We start from the raw sequence: 18,413 nt of genomic DNA on the forward strand, positions 1-18,413 counted from the left end.
AATCACCATAGCTTTACAGTATAACTTCAAGTCTGGGATTGTGGTGCTACCTGCTTTGCTTTTATTACCCAAGATTGCTCTTCCTATTCCTGAGTCTCTTACTCTTTCATAGAAATTTTTGAACTGATTTCTCTAGTTCTGTGACAAATGCTGTTGCCATTTTGACTGGGATTGTATCAAATCTGTATATAAGTTTTAGAAGTATAGCTATTTTTTATGATATTGCTTCTACCTGTCCAGGAGCAGGGGATATCATTCTATTTTCCAATGTCCTCCTTGATTTCCTTTTTCAGAGTGATGTAGTTTTCATTGTAAAAGTCTTTTATTTCCTGCCTAGGTTAATTCCTAGGTATTTAATTTTTTTATGCTATTATGAATAATGGTATTATTTTCCTAATTTGTTTATTGATGTTGATTGATCTTTCATGTCTATGAGTGCTGGTTTTATGAAGTTGGGTGTGTGAGGACCCAAAATCTATGAATAAAGCTAGGGGAGTTCAAGACCAATGTATTCTTTGCCTGGTGGGCCTGGTGGTATGTGGAGACTCTGTTCCTCCCAGTCACAGCGGGAAGACCCACAAAGCTGTGATGCTCACAGGGCAAGATAACAACTTCCAAGGACCTGACTCTTCAGAGCAATGCAAGAGAGGTTAAAGTCCCACTTTAGGGGAAAACTCAGGTTCTCTATTAACTCATACTCTATTCTTACAAGAATGCTTTGTTCTTTTACTGGCCCATATGACCCACCATCACTGTTTCTTGAGTCACTCACTACCTTCTCTGATTGCTTATAGGTATTCAATAAATAGTGGCTGGGATCTGGCTCAGTGGTTCAGCTACGTGCCTTGCAAGCACAAGGGCCCAAGTTCAATCCCTGACACACACAAAAAAAAATAGTGGCAGACTTGGAGAGTCTTTGTATTTTACCTGGTCTGAGGCATTGATCTCCCAGTCCACCATTTATCTTCAAAAGTGTCTTTGTCCTTTATTCTTCATCATACCCCTCAGGGAGGCAGATATGGGGTTTGTCCAGTCCCTGGTATGGGTGTAACATGGTTTGGGGCGTATTTTTACAACTGTCATTTCTTCCTGTTAAACAATCTTGTTCACCCATTCGTAATTCTTCCTTTGCTTCTGATCAGCTTTGGCTTGAAGTCCACTCTGTCTGTAAGTAAAATAGCTACTCCTGCTTGTTGTGAAGTTCCTGTTACACAGAATATTGCCTTCTATCCTTTGGTTTTTAGTTTATGAGTTCCTTTTTTCACTTTTTTATTAGTACATGTTTGTAGTACATAATGATTACATACATCATGGGGGATATGAATTTCTTCTTGTGTTAAATATTTTACTTGTACACAACATACCATTGTATTTTCTTTCCTGGATTCATTCTGCTAATCTATGTCTTTTGGTTGGTGAATTGAGTCCATTTAGATTCATAGTTATAACTGATAGATTTGTCTTTAGGTAAGGTCTCACTATGTAGCTCAGACTGACCTCAAACTCATGGTGAACTTCCTGTCTTGGCCTACTGAGTGCTGGGATTACAGGCAGGTGCCACCATGCCAGGCAAATGGTAGGTATTGACTTGTTTCTATTATGGTATTATTTTCCTATTGCTGTTTTGTTTTTTTCTCTCTTTCTACTAAATTGCTCACTCTCCTCAATGAATCCATTTTATTGGACCTTTTGTCATTGTTACCGTATCTTTTTCTAGGATATCTCTCAAAAATTTTTGGAGTGTTAGTTTGGTGGTTATGAATTTCCTTAGGTTCTCGTTATCATGGAAATACCTTATTTCTCCATCACTTTTGAAAGATAATGCTGCAGGGTGTAATAGCCTAGGTCGGAAGTTGTTTTCTTTTAGAGTTTGAAACACATCATTCCAACTCTCCTTGCCTTTAAGGTTTGTGTTCAGAACTCTGTTCTAATTTTGATGAGCTTTCCTATATAGGTGATTTTTGCTTTTCTCTGGAAGCCCTTAAGATTCTCTTCTTGTGTTGTATTTCTGATATTTTAATTATGAGGCACACAGCTATTTATTTTTCTGATCATGGCTATGTGAGGTTCAATATACCTCACTTATCTGCATGTTAAATTCTTTTTCCATGTCTGGAAAGTGTTTGCTATTGCTTCTGTAAACAGATTTTGTATGTCCTTCATGCTGTCTTCTGCTTTTTAACTAATTCCAATAACTGTTACATTAGTCTTCTTTGAATCATTAGTCTACTTTGAGCTGTTGGATTCATTTCTCATGTTGTCTAGTAGTTTTTCAAGTATCTCTCATTAAGTGATCATTGACCACAGCCCTTTCCTTTGCTTTGGGGCATATATGGCCCTGTCTTCATATTGATCACTGCTGCTGCCTATACTTTTAAGTGTATTTTTAGTCACCTGAATTTGTTTGGAATTGTTTATAGACACCCATTCTTTTCTATGCTGGTCATTTGTGTATTGCATTTCTTTCATTGGCTCTATTATCTGCTCATTAGTGTTTTCTTCAGACACTGATCATTTGTTTCAGTAAGATCATTATATGGTTAGTACTACCTTCTTTAAATTTAGCAAGCACTTTATTGAATGGCTTTACCTCCACTGATATTCTTTCAGAGCTTTCTGCTGTGTGGCTTATGATTCCTCCCTCCTCAATGTCCTCTAAACTGGTCTTTGGGAAGCAGGGAGTTTGTGTTGCTTTGCTGTTTCTTCATGTTTTTAATTTTTTGGCGTTTTGTGCTGAGGTTTGTACCTTCTTGGATACAGTCCCTGGTTTCTCAGGAGTTTGCTGCATTATTGTTTATGATACTGAAAGCCAACTGATAGCAATAACTATGTCACCTTGGCTATAGTAGTAAAGTCAGCAACAAAAATGATGTCAAATATCAACTAGATACTGATACCGTAAAACACACTCATGAACTGTCCTTTACCAGAGTAAAAAGTCTGATTTTAGTGAAGCCACTTAGACCACTCAGATATTGACCTGCAGTAATTCAGACCTCTAATTTCTGCTAGATGCTGGTACTGGTAAGAGCTCAAGGATACGACTGAACTAAATGTCATCTCCTTCAGCGCCAGCCCCTCTGATCATACCCACCAAATCCTGCCTCCCACCACAGGATACAGGCTCCATGATCTTCCTGGCCCAAGCTGCAGCCTCCCAGAAGATCCCAAGAGGCCCCTCTTTAGTTCTCACCTTCTCTAAGACTGTCTTCCAAGGCTGCCTCTCACCTAGTGTCTGTGGAAGTGTAACACTTTAGTCCTGGAGCAAAACTCTCCTCCGGGGTGATGGTCTCATACACAATCTGGTCAGTCTTTTTATTATCATCTCTGCTACCCCGTGCGATGGGACCCATGAAGCACGTAGGGGAGGGGTGGGACCTCTCTCCTTTCCCTCAAGGTGCACGAGGCTCCATTGTCTGGAGGGGGAAAAGGTGGGGACTCTCTCTTCATCTTCAGGGACCATGAGGCTCTAGTGCCTGAGACGGGCAGAGCAGAGACATAAAGATTTCTTTTAGCATGTCTTGCTTGACAGTTGTGGTCATTTGCACTGGAGATTTATGGAGTTAGGGCCTACATAAATAACACATCCTAATTTCTCTTTAATTTGATGGTGTTGGTACTAAGAAAATATTTCAATGAAAAATGAAAGACAAATAAATGGAAAGATATTTCTTATTTGTGCATTTGAAAAATAGTGTTAAAATGTCCATTAACCAAAGTAATTTCCATCATCTCTTTCAAAACTTCAGCAGCATTTTTCACAGAAATAGAACCAAAAAAAATAACAATTCAAAAGTTTATAGGAAGCCATGAAAGACCCTGAATAGCCAAAGCAATCTTGAGAAAGATGAACAAAGCTCAAAGCATTACATTTCTTGATTTCAAACTGTATTACAAAGTTAGAATAATTAAAACAGTATGGTTCTGGCATAAAATCAGACACATAAACTAAAGCTATAGTTGAGAGCCCATAAATATAAAGTCAAATCACACATTCATAATGATGCATATAAAATCAATTACTCTTTGACAAGGCAAGGATACACAATGGAGAAAGAAGAGTATCTTCCATAAAAATATTTTTAAAACCCAGGCAGCCACGTGAAAAATAATATAATTGGATCACTGTACAAATTCTAACTCAAAATGGATTAAAGACTTAAATGTGAGCCCATAAATGTGAGTCTAGAAGAAACAAAACTATTCTTGACATTATTCTTTCTCAAAAATTTTATTAGTCTTGAATGACATAAAACAAAAATCACAGATAGCAAAAAGAAAAAAAAAAGCAAGAAGGATTACGTGCATCAAGCTAACCCCTAGTGTAGAGCAAAGGAAAGCATCAGAAAACAAAAAGGCAACCTACAAAAATGGGAGAAAACTATTAATTTAAGAATAAGCTGCCGGGGATTTAGCTCAGTGGTTCAGTGGCCTGCCTTGCAAGCGCAAGGACCCTAGTTCAATCCCCAGTAAAAAAAAAAAAAAAAAAGAATAAGCAAAGCTGGGTGTGGTGGCCCACACCTGTGATCCCAGCACTCGTGTGGCTGAGGCAGGAGGATCACTGTGAGTTTGAGACCAGCCTGGGCCACATAGTGAGTTTCAGGTCAGTCTCAATTACATAGTGAGACCCTGTCTCAAAAAACAAAACAAAACAAAAGAATAAGCAAAGAAGCCATGTGTAGAAGCATGTGCCTTAATCCTAGCATGCTGTGTGGTAAGGATCAGAAATTAGAGTCTGCCTGGGTAACTTATTGAAATTCTGTAACAAATTTAAAGATTTTGTTTAAAATATTCTAGGGATATAGCTCAGTGTGAAGGCCCCAGACTCATTCACCAGTACAAAACAAAACACAATCACTAAGTAAAGGACCTCAATAGGCATTTTTCAAAAAGTGAAATACAAATGGCCAACAGATATATAAAAAATTGCTTAACATTACTAATCATGCTGGTGCATAGCTGTAATCATTTACTTGTAATCACAGTGGTACACACCTATTATCCTAGCCTGTAATCAGGAGTTTGAGGGAGAAGGATCTCAAATGCCAAACCAGCCTGGACTATATGGGGAGATTTTACTTTTTAAAAAATTACTAATCAACATGTAAATGTAAATCAAAACCACAATGAGATATCTCCTCCTATCTGTTAGGAGGGGTATTATAAAAATGATGAGAGATATCATGCATTAATGAAGATCTAAAGAAAAGATAACTTTTCTGTGCCATTGGTGCAGAATGTAAATTGGTACATTCTGTTAGAACTACCATATGATCCAGCAATCTCATGTATATATCCAAAAATTATGACATGTGTATTCCACAAAAAGGATATCTTTACTCTCATATCATTACACCATTTTTCCCAATAGCCAAAATGTGGCACTAATTGTTCACTGATGGACAACTGGATAAAAAAGATATATAAATATATAAGATATAAGAAATACAATGGCATTTTCTTCAACAATAAAAAAAGAAAATCCTGCTGCTTGCAGTGACCTGTATGAACCTGGAACAAATTATGCTAAGTGACATAGGGCCATATACAAAGGAAAAACGCTATGATCTTATGTTTATATGCAATCTAACAAAGTTGAATTCATAGAAGCACAGAGAAGAGTGTTTTGTGAGGTGTTTAGAGTGAAAGAAATGAGATGTTTTGGTTCAGATCTAGAATGGCCTCCAAAAGGCCTGTGATTCAGAGGGTGGGCTTTAGAGAGGTGATTGCATCATGGGAGCGATTAATCCCATGGTACGAAGTAGGATGTGGTGAGAAGAGATTGGTCACTGAGACATGACTTGGAAGGGTTACCTCCCTCCCTGGCTCTTCTCTTCTCCCCCTGCTTCCTCACCACCATAATGTAAGCAATTTTCCTCCACGAGACCCTTCTACCATGGCTTTCTGCCTTGAAGCCAGGCCACTATGGACCATGAGCCACGATAAATCTGTCCCTGAAGTTAGTTGTATGAGAAATTTCTCTTTGTCCTAACAATGAGAAAGTGACTAAGATAGGAGCCCTTTGTCAAAGGCAATTTTCATTTAAATGATGAAAATATTCTGGGGATCTAATGTGTAGCTTTGTGACTACTGCTTATCATACTTCATTGTTTATTTCACATCTCCTAAGAGAATAGATCTTAAAATCTTTAATATAGATGGTAACTATCTGAGAAGATGAATACATTAATAACTTTTATTGAAGTAATCATCTAACAGTGTATAGATATATAAAACATCCCATTTTATACCTTTAATATGTACATAATTTTGTTGATTTTACTCAAATAAAGCTGGAGGGATCAAACATTTTATAAACTTCTTTACAACTTCCCACCTCCATTAAATAATCTCTGGTATCAAAGCTTCAATCAAGGTATTAGTGAGGCCTGCAAACATCTCAGGGTTCATCTAGAAGAGAAACTGTCCAAGCTCATTCACCTAGCTGACAAAGGCAGCTATTAGTCAGAGATCTCATGAAGTATTTGCTCTATGGACCTCTTCATGAAGCAGATCATGCTTAGACAAAGCGGTCAAAAAGTGCAGTCATGTTTTTAATTTCACTGATTGTAATTAGGGTGCTTATAATTTCTATATATTCTTTGTTCAACTTTGGTAATTCTTGGGTATCTAGAAATCAGTCCATTTCTTCTTTGTTTTCCACTTTATTACAGTACAAGCTCTCAAAGTAGGTATTGATCCTATGGATTTCTGCTGGATCTGTTGACTTCATCTTTTTCATTCCTAATTGCATGGATTTGAGCTTCTTCTTTCTTTTTTTTAGATAAGGTTGGCTAAGGGTTTATTGATTTTATTTATTCTTTCTCAAAAAACCAACTCTTCAATTTGTTGATTTTTTATATCATTCTCTTAGTCTCCATTGTGTTGATTTCTGTTCTGATCTTTATAATTTCCTCCCTTGCACAAGCTTTGAGTTTGTCTTGCTCTTCTTTTTCTAGAAGCTTAAAATTCAGCACTAGGCTGTTTATTTGAGCTTGCTCTGTTTTCCTAATGTGAGCATTCACTGCTATAAATTTCCCAAGTAGAACTGCTTTCACTCTGTCCCATAGATTTCTGTATGTTGTACTGGCATTATTGTTCATTGATAAAAACTGTCTAATTTCTTCTTTAATTTCCTCCATGACCCATTGGTTATTCAGGAGAGTGTTATTCAATTTCCATGCCTTTGTGAGGTTCCTGTGGTTTCTTTTGCTATTGATCTCCAGTTTAATTGCACCCTGGTCTGATAATATACATGTGTCAACTTCAATTCCTTTGCATTTACTTAAATATGTTCTGTTTTGGAGAATGACCTATGTGCAGCCAAAAAGAATGTATATTCTGATTTTGTGGGGTGGAACACTCTGTAGACATCTATTGAGCCCATTTGTTGAAAAGCTTGGTTCAGTTCTAGTATTTCACTGTTGATTTTTTTGTCTAGATGACCTGTCTATTTGTAACAGTGGGCTATTGAAGTCCCCCACTACAATTGTATTGTATTTTTTTTGTATAGTTGGAGGACAATAGTATTAGTGCTTATTTGGCTTTTCATGTCCCTTAATATTTGTTTTGTATAGTTGGGGGGCATTAGTATTTGGTGCATATATATGTATATTTGTTATCTCTTCCTCTTGGATTGTTCCTTTAACAAGGATGTATTGATCATCTTTGTCTCTCTTAGTTTTGGTCTGAAATTTACTTTGTCTGCAAATAAGATAGCTAGTTCTGCTTTTTTCTGGGTTCCTGTCTCATGGAGTACTGTTTTCCCTTTTTCTTTCAGTCTATAAATTTCTTTTTGAACTAGGTGCATTTCTTGTATACAGCATATTGTTAGATTTTGCTTCTTAATCCATTCTGCCAGTCTCTTTCTTTTGATTGATAAATTGAGGCCAGTAATATTGATGGTTACAACTGATATGTATTGACTTATTATCATCATGTTATTTTCCTGCTGGTGGTTCTTTTTCATTTTCCCCCACTCCCTTTAATTTCTTGCCTTACCTGCTGGATTTGCTCTGTTGGACCTCATGGAGCTGTAATCTTCATGGTCTTTTTCTAGGATATTATTTAGAATTGTTTGATGTGCTGGTTTGGTATCCATGAAGTTTCTGAGGTGTTCTTTGACATGGAAGTATCTTATTTCCACAATTTTTTTTTTTGTACTGGGGATCGAACTCAGGTCCTTACACTTGGAAGGCAGAATGTGGAACCACTGAGCTAAATTTCCAGCCCACCCCATCAATTTTAAAAGATAGTTTTACAAGATACATCAGTCTAGGTTGGAGGTTGTTTTCTTTTATGGCTTGAAATACCTCACTCCAGGCTCTCCTTGACCTGAGGGCTTGTGTTGATAAGTCTGCTGTGATTCTGATGGGCTCTCCTTTACATGTGATTCATTTCTTTTCTCTAATTGCTTGTAGTGTTTGTTCTTCTGCTGGGTTTCCTGGATCTTGATTATTATAAGTCTATGTGTAGTTTTTTATTTGTTTGTTTGTTTTTTATCATGGCTACTTGGAGTCCTATATGCCTCACTTATCTGTATGTCAAATTCTTTTGCTCTGTTTGGAAAGTTTTCTTTCATTAATTCGATGAACAGTTTTTTATGTCATTTGTAGTTTCTCCTGCTTTTTCATGGACTCCTATCAGTTTTATATTATTCTTATTTGTGTCATCTAGGAGCTGTTGGTTTGGTTCCTCATATCCCCTTACTATTTTTAAGAATTCCTTCTTGTCATGGTCACTGACTGCCATCCTGTGTTCTGTATCTGAAATTCTGTCTTCAGATTGTCTCAGTCTCTTATGTATACTTTCAGTAGAGCTTTTAATTTCCTGGACATCTGTTTGAATCTGTTTCATGGATTCCATTTCTTTCCTACGCTGAGCCTTCATGGCTTCTATCATGCTCCAGAACTCATGTATTTTTTATCTGTTTCTGTTCTAAAGTCTCTAATCACGTCTTTCATTCTGCTCACCGTCTCTGTAGTTATCTGGGAAATTATTTTGGTTTTGAATTTTTCTAGAACCTCATTCATCTGTTTTGTTACTTCCTTTGCTATCAGTCCAGGGTGTCCAGGTGGTTGATCATCAAATTTTTTCACATCATTTCACCCAGAATTGGCCTTTGGTGAGCTGGTAGCCTGTGTTTGTGATTGTGCCTTGCTTGAATGTCTTCTCATTTCTATTTTTGTTGTTGGTACTGTCCTTGGTTTAATTCCTGGATTAATACTTTGATCTCCTTGTTATAGCCTGTCATTAGATTTAGTCTCTGGTGACTCTGAAGTGATCTCTTTTTCATTACACCAGGAAGGACAACTGATTATATCAATCACAACACCTTAGCCCAAGTGATGCAATCGGCAACACAATAGCATAGCATCAAGCACAGCTTAAAAAATGACAGTTTGTAGTAGTTATTAATGTATCACCTTTAACCATGTGAATTAAATCAAAACTGAGGCCTTTATGACCCTCTGTGCCTCTGGTATGAATCCCAGTACCAGCATAGCCAAAGGCCAGAGGTGTGCCGGGGCAGGGGGGCTGCAGTTGCCTGCATGGATGCACCTTTCACCCAGCTATTTCCCTGCTGTGTACCTTCCCAAAAGAATTAAAAGAATCATACCACAGTGATATATGCTCACCCATGTTTACAGCAGCACAATTTGTAATAGCTAAAACTTGGAAACAGCCCAATTGCTGTATCCAGCCCATCAACTGGAGACTGGATAAAGATGTGTGTTTTTTAATAAAATGAAGTGCTACTCAGCCATGAAGAATGAGAAACTAGAGACATTTTATAGCGAAGTGGATGCACATTGAGGACATGCACTTAAGTGAAATTAATAGGACACATATGTATAAATACTGAATAGTTTCTCTGGTGTGATAAACTAAAAATGTAAATAAGGATCATAATGTATAATTGATATTGTCTGATAGGAAGAAAAGGTCTAAAGGTGTAGAGGAAGTGGGAGAGGTAGGGAAAAGAAAAAACCAGAGGAATGGAAAAAAAAAAACAGAAACAAAGTTTTTGTAAATAGGGAAGGGTGGGGGTGAAGGGAGGCCAGAGGAATGAGGAAAAAATAAGAACCAACTACATAATGTAAAGATACAAGATTCCAATGATGAATGTAACTGTATTGTATACCTAAAATGTACCAATAAATAAATAAAATTTGAAAAAAATAAAGTGCAATCAGGTGATATAAAAACAAGAAACAAGAAAGATAAAAGCCAGTGTGGTTTTGCATCCTAATTTTATGAGTGACATCTAAATCTGTTTTGCCCTACTGCACTGGTTGGAAGTCACTAGTACCAACACATGCTCAAAGCGATGGGTGTACATGAAAGCTTGCATACAGGAGAGGTTTTTATTGGAAACAACAGTTACCCACTATGGATGATTATGGTGAATCAGGACATATGGCTCTAAGCACAGTAAGATTGTTGAGCTATCACTTTTCTTTCTGGCATAATTCAAAACCCATCACACTTTCATGCTCTAGAAAAATATTCCTACAGAAGAACTGGTATGTGGGCAGAAACTGTCTCTGATTGTATGTTTCTGTAGATCCACCGTGTTGTACCAGCCTATCCCATCAGAAGACCAATGTCACATCCTGTTCATTGCAAGCATACATTCAGCAACATCACATCATCCTGCAGCCAGTCATTCTGTGCCCAAACAATGTACATTGGCTCCTGAGTTTTTCTCTTGTAAAATGCACTCATCTTGTTGTTGAATATATTTTCTTTAGATCTGCTTTGTGTCCTTGGTCCTAAATTGCGTACAGAGTCACACATCACTTGATGATGGACATGTGTTCTAATGAATGCAACTTTAAGCAATTAGGCAATCACTGTGTAAGCATCAAAGCGTGGACTTAAACAATAAGGTGGCTACCACATTATTAGGTAATATAATCTTATGGAAACTTAGTCATAGATTGAGCCATTTGTTGACCAAATTATCCTTATATGACATGACTTCATATGTTTTTTTACCCCTCTGTTTTCCTAGTTGATAAAGTGAGTTGTGCGGGAACAGTGATGCTTTGCAATCTTCCATGTCCCATCCACGTGGCACTCCTAGCTCAGAGGTATTTAGGTAAGAAACTTAGAGACCAATTTGTCACAAGCTGTTATGAAGAAACTTAACTATAAACTCAGTTAAATTGTGTGAATAAACGGTAGAATATAATACTTGGGCAGGGCCAGGGATTTAGCTCAGTGGTTCCACCACCTGCCTTGCAAATGCAAGGACCCAAGTTTGATCCCCAATATCAAAAAAAAAGAAGATAATACTAGGCAGACCAAACCAGCAAATTAAATTATATAGAGTTTGTTTTCAGAGTTAGATACTGGGTGTTAAATGAGAAGCACACATGTGTCATGAAAGTAAAGTAATTTCATAGTAAATATAAAGAATCATATTTAATATAATGTAAATATTTGGTCATTGCCAAAGATAAGGGTGAGAGACAAGTGTGAAAAAATATATTTTTGTTTGTAAAACAAAATAACTCACTGTCATGAGCTTTTGCCATTTCTTGCTTACTTGATGCCTGTCCTTGAAAGACATGAGGAGAAAATTACCTTCTCATATTTTCTTTTGAGGTTTCCATTCAGAAATTTCTATCCTCACTTTGGATTGGACTGAAAATTTAAACCATGAATACTTTTCATACCTTTATTATTTACAGACCATTCAACTTCTACCCTTTATTCTAAGTTAATCTTATACTTGCTATTAGATAAAAGTACATCCTTTGGTTGTTTATAATACATAAATCACTGCATGTTTCTTCAGGATTTTTTTAGAAATCTCTTTAGGCTCTGGACACTGAGAAAGTCTTGAGCAATGGTGTTTCTTAAATCTTAGATTTGTTAAAGAAACTGGAGAGGGAGTAAGACAATCCCAAAGGGAAACTCGTTCCCCTGGGGCCACATCTAATAGAAGAATTGCTTTAGAAAGAAAGAGGAAAAAAAAAAGTGAGTGCTGGTATGTGGGACTGGAGGAGGTGAAGGAAATGGATCTCATACAGGGTTCTAACTCTGCTTCCAGAGGCTAAACTTGGAAGAACATGATTCCCTGATCCCCAAGAGGGAAACCCTCCAGAAACAAACAATCAAGAAAGCAATTAATTTAATAAGATGATTTCACTTCAAAATAACCCCCTGTGCCTGCTGCTCCCAGCTCATTTTTCCCAGGCCAGGGGGAAAAGCCTCTTGGCCCACTCCAGATATTGGTTTGGCCCTGGGTTCCTGTGCTTAGCTCTTAGGCCCTGCCATGTGGATACACAGTGTTGTTCTCATGTTTTCTCCTTTGGGAGAAGCAAAGATAATAGGCTCAATCTTCAGACATTTCATCATGACGCCTTAGCTTTGCTCAGAAGTGCTGTGGCAGAGGTAAGAGGGGGCCAAAGCTTTTAGCCTTGCATAGGAAGGAATGTGGAGAGATGAAAAATACACAAAAATTAACAGAAGTTCCTAGCTCTGGAGAGAGCTCTCTAAGCCTCTCCGTGCCTTGAGTTTTTATTTCCAACTTTAGGTCTGCTCTCCTTTTACTCTGCCTTTCAGTGTGTAGTTTTCTCCCTCATAACACTCTCTCTACTCAACTGGACACTTCCTCTAGAGGGGACATTTCCACATCTACGGAGCATCTCCCCCAGGTTAACCCCAAGCTACACACTGAGTGCTTATGTCTTGCTTTCCTGGGAAGGTGAAAAAACGCAGGTAGAAATGTATGCACGCAGTATGAGATCTTGCTCCACGCGTGAGTCAGTGGAGGCCAAAGATGGAGTGGTCCTCACTGCCTGGGGATAGCAATACAGATGTCAGGACCAAGTGTGGAAGGAGTGATGGAACTATTCTGGACTCCAGGTGAGGAGGGCCGGTAAGTACAAAAAACCAGAGCTATGAAATCACATGGATCTCCCTAAAATTGTAAGATGTTGAGCAGCTACTAATTTTCCACAAGGCTAAAACGATCTTTCTCAAGGTTGATCGGTTAATATTCCTAAAGCATTTAAAAATCACATCCCTCATTAATAGTGGTGATCCATGCATGAAATCCCAGCTACTCGAGAGAATAGTATAAGGGGTACTGGGCAATTTAGAAAGCTCCTATCTCAAAATTCTTTTAAAAATAGGTCAGCCCTGGTGGCACATGTCTGCAATCCCAGCACTATGGTAGGCTGACACAGCAGGAACATAAACTCAAGTCCAGCTTGGGCAACTTAGAGCGTTAGGGAGACCCTGTGTCAAATTTAAAAATAACAAAAAGAATCTGGGATAGAGCTCGTTACGAAAGCTTTGGATTCAATCCCCAGTGCTGAAATTTTAAAAAATAGTAAGAGAAGGGAATGAAAAGATAGGAAAGAAAAGAGAAGGAAAGGGAAAGAACGGAGGGCAGAAGGAAAGGCAGGTAGGGGCCACATTCCTCAAGTTGATCCTCAGGATTGCAAGGCAACAACATTTTTCTGTATCAGTTCACCTAGGCCAATTCCAAGTTTAGTTGTTGTGACTTGTGCGGCAGTGAACTCGAGTATGCAGACGTCTCTTTCACACACTGATTTCATTTCCTTCCAGTATCTACCAAGGAGGGATACAATGGTTAAATTTTCAGGTTGTAGCAGTTAGGTTTCCAGGTTTTCAAGGAAACTTCATACTGATCAGCACAGTGGAAACAGCACATCCTTGCCATGACGATGTTCTTCTGTTTTCCTTTTTTTAAAATTTATTTTATTAGTCCATGTGCACAGTGCATCATCTTTACATTCCTTGTGTGCAGTTGGTGCATGACACAGCACATCCTAATTCCTTTTTTCGTCTCCTTCCCCTCCTTCCTCCCCTTTCCTCTATCTCTTGATCCCTGTCCCATCTGAGAAAGACCCATCTCCCTACTTCCCCAGCATCTATCTTTTAGTTTGCTCTTTATCTATATGTTGGGCTTCTCACATAAGAGAAACTAGGTGGTGTTTAAGCTTGTAGGTCTGATTTGGTAACAGGCATTCTAATTAGGGTGAGATCAAATCTCAGTGTAGTTTTGATTTACAGTTCCCTGTGATTAGAAGAGGAAGCCTGAGTAAGAATGAAATAGTGCTTTTGGCAGGGAAATGGATGGAACTGGAGACCATCAAGTCAAGTGAGATCAGCCAGTCACAGAAAGACAAGCGTCACATATTCTCCTTCATGTGTGGAAGCTAGGAAAACATGAAAAGGAAGTCGAAGGTGGACGATTAGGAAAGGGGAAGAGGAACAGAGTGGGGGTAAGGAGAAGGAGAAAAAACAGGGGAGTAAGGAGGGCGGATATGATCAAAGCATGACAAATGCACGCGTGGAACGGTCACAGGGAAATCTATTAATCTGCACAATTAATTCACATTAATGATTAAAATGTAGCTGGGGATTTGGCTCAATGGTTCCACCACCTGCAAGCACGAGGGCCTGAGCTCAATCCCTGGAAATAAATAAATGATTATAATGTAAAAAAACAAAAAGCAGCAACATTTCCTTTTTATGGCTGTTTTGAGACAAGGTCTTGCTATATAGTCCAGGCTAACCTTGAATGAGCTGTGTAGCCCAGGTTGGCTTCAAACTCATAGCAATCCTCCTGCCTCAGCCTCAAGATCACTGGGACTAAAGGCATGCGCCACTACACCTGGCTACCAGCAACACTTCCACGATACCTAAAGGTCCAGGAAGGCAGAGCCTGTGCTTCTTATTTTTCTACTTAGCCTAGTGTCTGGCAACCAGTGGGCACTCAAATAATTGTGGAATCAACAAACCATGAGATGTAGACAGTCATTTATATGTCTTCAAATGTGTAAATACCATCATGGCAGAGAGAAATGATCTTCAAAAGGAGGGACTAAGACCACGTAAGTTAAAAGTGAAACATATTCCAGCTCAAAGGATGATACTTTTTCTTACACGTGCATGAAACTATGGACCACTGCTTGTGACAAAGGTCTGATGTTCAAACAGGAAGTAAGATCGATTGACTGATTTTGTAGTGCTGGGGATTAACATCAGGGCCTCGGGCATGCGAGCCTAGTTCTCTACCACTGAGCTATACCACCCTGCACAAGCGTTATTTTTCTAATGGAGAAAATCAATTGAAAAGTAAATGGCTCTCGTGCTCTTCTCAGTCAACTGAAAACCCTCCCGATAAATGGTACCTTTAGGACTAGAGCTGTAACTCAGTGGTACACTCTGTTCAGCACACACACACATCCCTGGATTTAAACCTCAGAACCAAACTAATAAAAACACTTTTGTTTTGTTTTTTGGTGCTGGCGATAGAACCAAGGGCCTTGCGGGGGCTGGGGATTTAGCTCAGTGGTTCTGCAGCCTGCCTCACAAGCACGAGGACCCAAGTTGGATCCCCGGTACCCCTCAAAAAAAAAATAAGAGAGAGAGAGAGAGAACCAAGGGCTTTGCACATGCTATGCTGGGGACTAAACATGCTGAGCACATTTCCTATCCATCAGCCACATCCCAGCACCTCATGAAAGGGATTTTATGATACGGAATTACTGCTACCCCACCCTGAAGATGTCTTCTGTCATCCATTCAAAAAGCATTTTAATAGACCCATTAGTTATACTCATTCCTGCAGGAGACTCATTCCAGGATACCTCATTAAGTGCGGGTACTAGAGTCCCTTACATAAAATGGCACAGTATTCGCATATAACCTAGGCAAGCCCTTCTGTATACTTAAAATCGTCCCTAGATGACTTACCATACAAGTACAATGCAAGCGTTAGGTGAATAGGTGTTCTGCTTCAATAGTTGTGTGAGGGAACAATGACCAATAAAAGTCTGCACGTTCAATACAGACGTAATTTTTTCAAGTCCTTTTGATCCACAGTGGGTTGAATCCACAGAAGTGGAACCTAGTGCCTGCAAAATAAAATGAAAATATAGCAGAGAAGGTAGAGTTGCCTCAGTGTAGATAAATTGAAGAACTACCACAGTGAACATTCAGAACACAGAATCATGGCGGGAGACATGTTACAATACAGTGATCATTGTGATGGAGATGGAGGGGTAAATTGAGACAGGACTGAAGAACTTACTAGAATAAGTAAGGGGTGGTTTCCTACAATACCTTTGTGCAATATCCTTCTCTGAATCAGACTTGAGACAAAGGGTAGTCTGTTTTATATCACGGCGAAATTGCATGAGGACAATAAGACATCATTAAGAGGCTGGAGTAGAGCTCAGTGGTACAGCGCTCGCCAGGCATTGATGCTTTGGGTTTTATCCTCAGCACCAGACAAAAAGGACTTGAGGAGAGCAGGGCTAACAGAAGAAAGGAGACATTCATAGGCTCAAGAATTATACAGCAGAAATGGAACAGCCCCAAGACGATACGTAGTATTTTAAACATTTATTTTAAAGATAAAGTATCAGCCAGGCAATGGTGTCAGACGTGCAGAAGACTAGGCAGACTTAAAGAGATCTTGGTCCGCTAAAGAGAACAAAAACACTCAGATAAGACACAAGGCTTCAAGGGTAAATGAATTTAAAGCGTATGCCACATTCCTGTTTTAACCAGGCCTGCCTCCTTAGAGCCAATTTTGATGAGTTACATGGATCCAGAGAATCAAACAGCTATTTCAAAATTCCTCCTTCTGGGGCTTTCAGAAGATAAGAGCCTGCAGCCCCTTCTGTTTGGACTGTTCCTATTCATGTACTTGGTCTGTGTTACGGGAAACCTGCTCATCATCCTGGCCGTCAGCTCTGACTCCCACCTCCATACCCCCATGTACTTCTTCCTCTCCAATCTGTCCTTTGTGGACATGTGTTTCACCTCCACCACGGTCCCAAGGATGCTGGTGAACATCCAGACACAAAACAAAGCCATCAGCTATAATGGATGCTTTACACAGATGTATTTCTTCATGATTTTTTCTGGGATGGATAGTTTACTACTGACTGTGATGGCCTATGACCGTCTTGTGGCAATATGTCACCCACTGCACTACCTGGTCATCATGAACCCTCGGTTTTGTGGTCTTCTGCTTCTGCTTTCTTGGCTAATCTGCCTGACGAATTCTTTGTTGCAAAGTTTGATGGTTTTGAGAGTATCCTTCTGCAAAGAAACTGAAATCCCCCACTTCTTCTGTGAACTTTCTCAGGTGCTCAAGCTTGCCTGTTCAGACACCTTTGCCAATGATCTTCTGCTGTACTGTGTAACTGGCCTACTGGGTGTTGTCCCACTGTCAGGAATTATTTTTTCTTATTCTAGAATTGTGAACTCCATAGTGAGAATTTCATCTCCTGGAGGGAAGTGCAAAGCCTTTTCCACCTGTGGGTCTCACCTGTCAGTTGTCTCTTTGTTCTATGGCACAGGCCTTGGGGTTTACCTTACTTCTGGAACAGCCCATCCCTCCAGAGAGGGTGCAGTGGCCTCAGCGATGTACACTGTACTTGCCCCCATGCTAAACCCCTTCATCTATAGCCTTAGGAATAAGGAGTTGAAGGGGGCTCTGAGGAGACTTTTTCAGCACAGGTTGGTCACAGTGCGATAATGTAAGTTAAGGAAAAACTAGAGAAATCAAGACTTCTGATGACTAGTGTGTTTCTTCACTAATGTCTGAAGACTAATCTGAAGACACACAAAAAAATACCACTCATGAAATACTAGAAGAAAATATTCTGGAACTGAAGACAAATTTGAAGTAGCACATCAAAAGGCTTGTTTTCACCTGGGGGTATTGCTCAGTGGTAGAGTGTTTGCCTACATTGGGCAAGGCCTTAGGTTCAATTCCCGGCACCATTAAAAAATTTTTTGTAATTTAAAGGCTTACCACCAACTAAAGAAAATAATAGCCAACCAGTACCAAGACTTTGAAAAATAGATTATTTCAAGGATGGACTCTTCCAATTGTCCAAGAAAGAGAAAACAAGTCAAAGAATATAACAAGGGGGAAAACAGGACAAGAGTAACATTATTTACACATTCCTAGTTCACTTTTATACCTTCTGGTCATGTGCTAGCTCCGTGAGTGCTGGACTAAGTTTTTCCCTGGTCTCTGTGTGGAAAGTGTGTTACCTGGACTGTCTTAAACTGACTTCCCTCTTGCACTGTAAATTTTTACTTACTGAACTTTGCTTCAGTGTGTGTTATTAGGTCTTGGAGTGTAACTCAGTGGTAGGATACTTGGTTAGCATGTACAAGACACTAGGTTTGATACCCAGAACCACATAAATAAATACATAAACAAACAAACAAATAAATAAATAAAGTTTTTCTCATTTAAAAAATACTTCTGGGCCTGGGCCAGGGTTTTAGCACAGTGGTTCCACCACCTGCCTCGCAAGCACAAAGACCTGAGTTCCATCCCTGGTACAAAAAAAAAAAAAAAAAAAAAATTCCCAGGGAAACCCCCCTCTTTAAAGAAA

At 39.0% G+C, this 18,413-nt stretch overlaps 1 protein-coding gene across 1 annotated transcript; it reads left to right on the top strand.

Annotated features, from left to right (window-relative positions):
* Positions 1-16,597: 16,597 nt before the first annotated feature.
* On the top strand, positions 16,598-17,587 carry LOC104851012 (olfactory receptor 7A17-like). Its single transcript, XM_010608150.3, has one exon. The coding sequence runs from the start codon at positions 16,598-16,600 to the stop codon at positions 17,537-17,539; it is 942 nt and encodes a 313-aa protein (XP_010606452.3). The 3' UTR covers positions 17,540-17,587.
* Positions 17,588-18,413: the final 826 nt, after the last annotated feature.

Source organism: Fukomys damarensis, unplaced genomic scaffold (genome assembly GCF_012274545.1).
Source record: "Fukomys damarensis isolate Sample0158 unplaced genomic scaffold, DMR_v1.0_HiC HiC_scaffold_37, whole genome shotgun sequence".
Classification (NCBI taxonomy): domain Eukaryota; kingdom Metazoa; phylum Chordata; class Mammalia; order Rodentia; family Bathyergidae; genus Fukomys; species Fukomys damarensis.

Excerpts from the sequence above, each read along its gene's own strand:
- LOC104851012 (XM_010608150.3), top strand. The coding sequence starts at position 16,598 with ATGGATCCAGAGAATCAAACAGCTATTTCAAAATTCCTCCTTCTGGGG.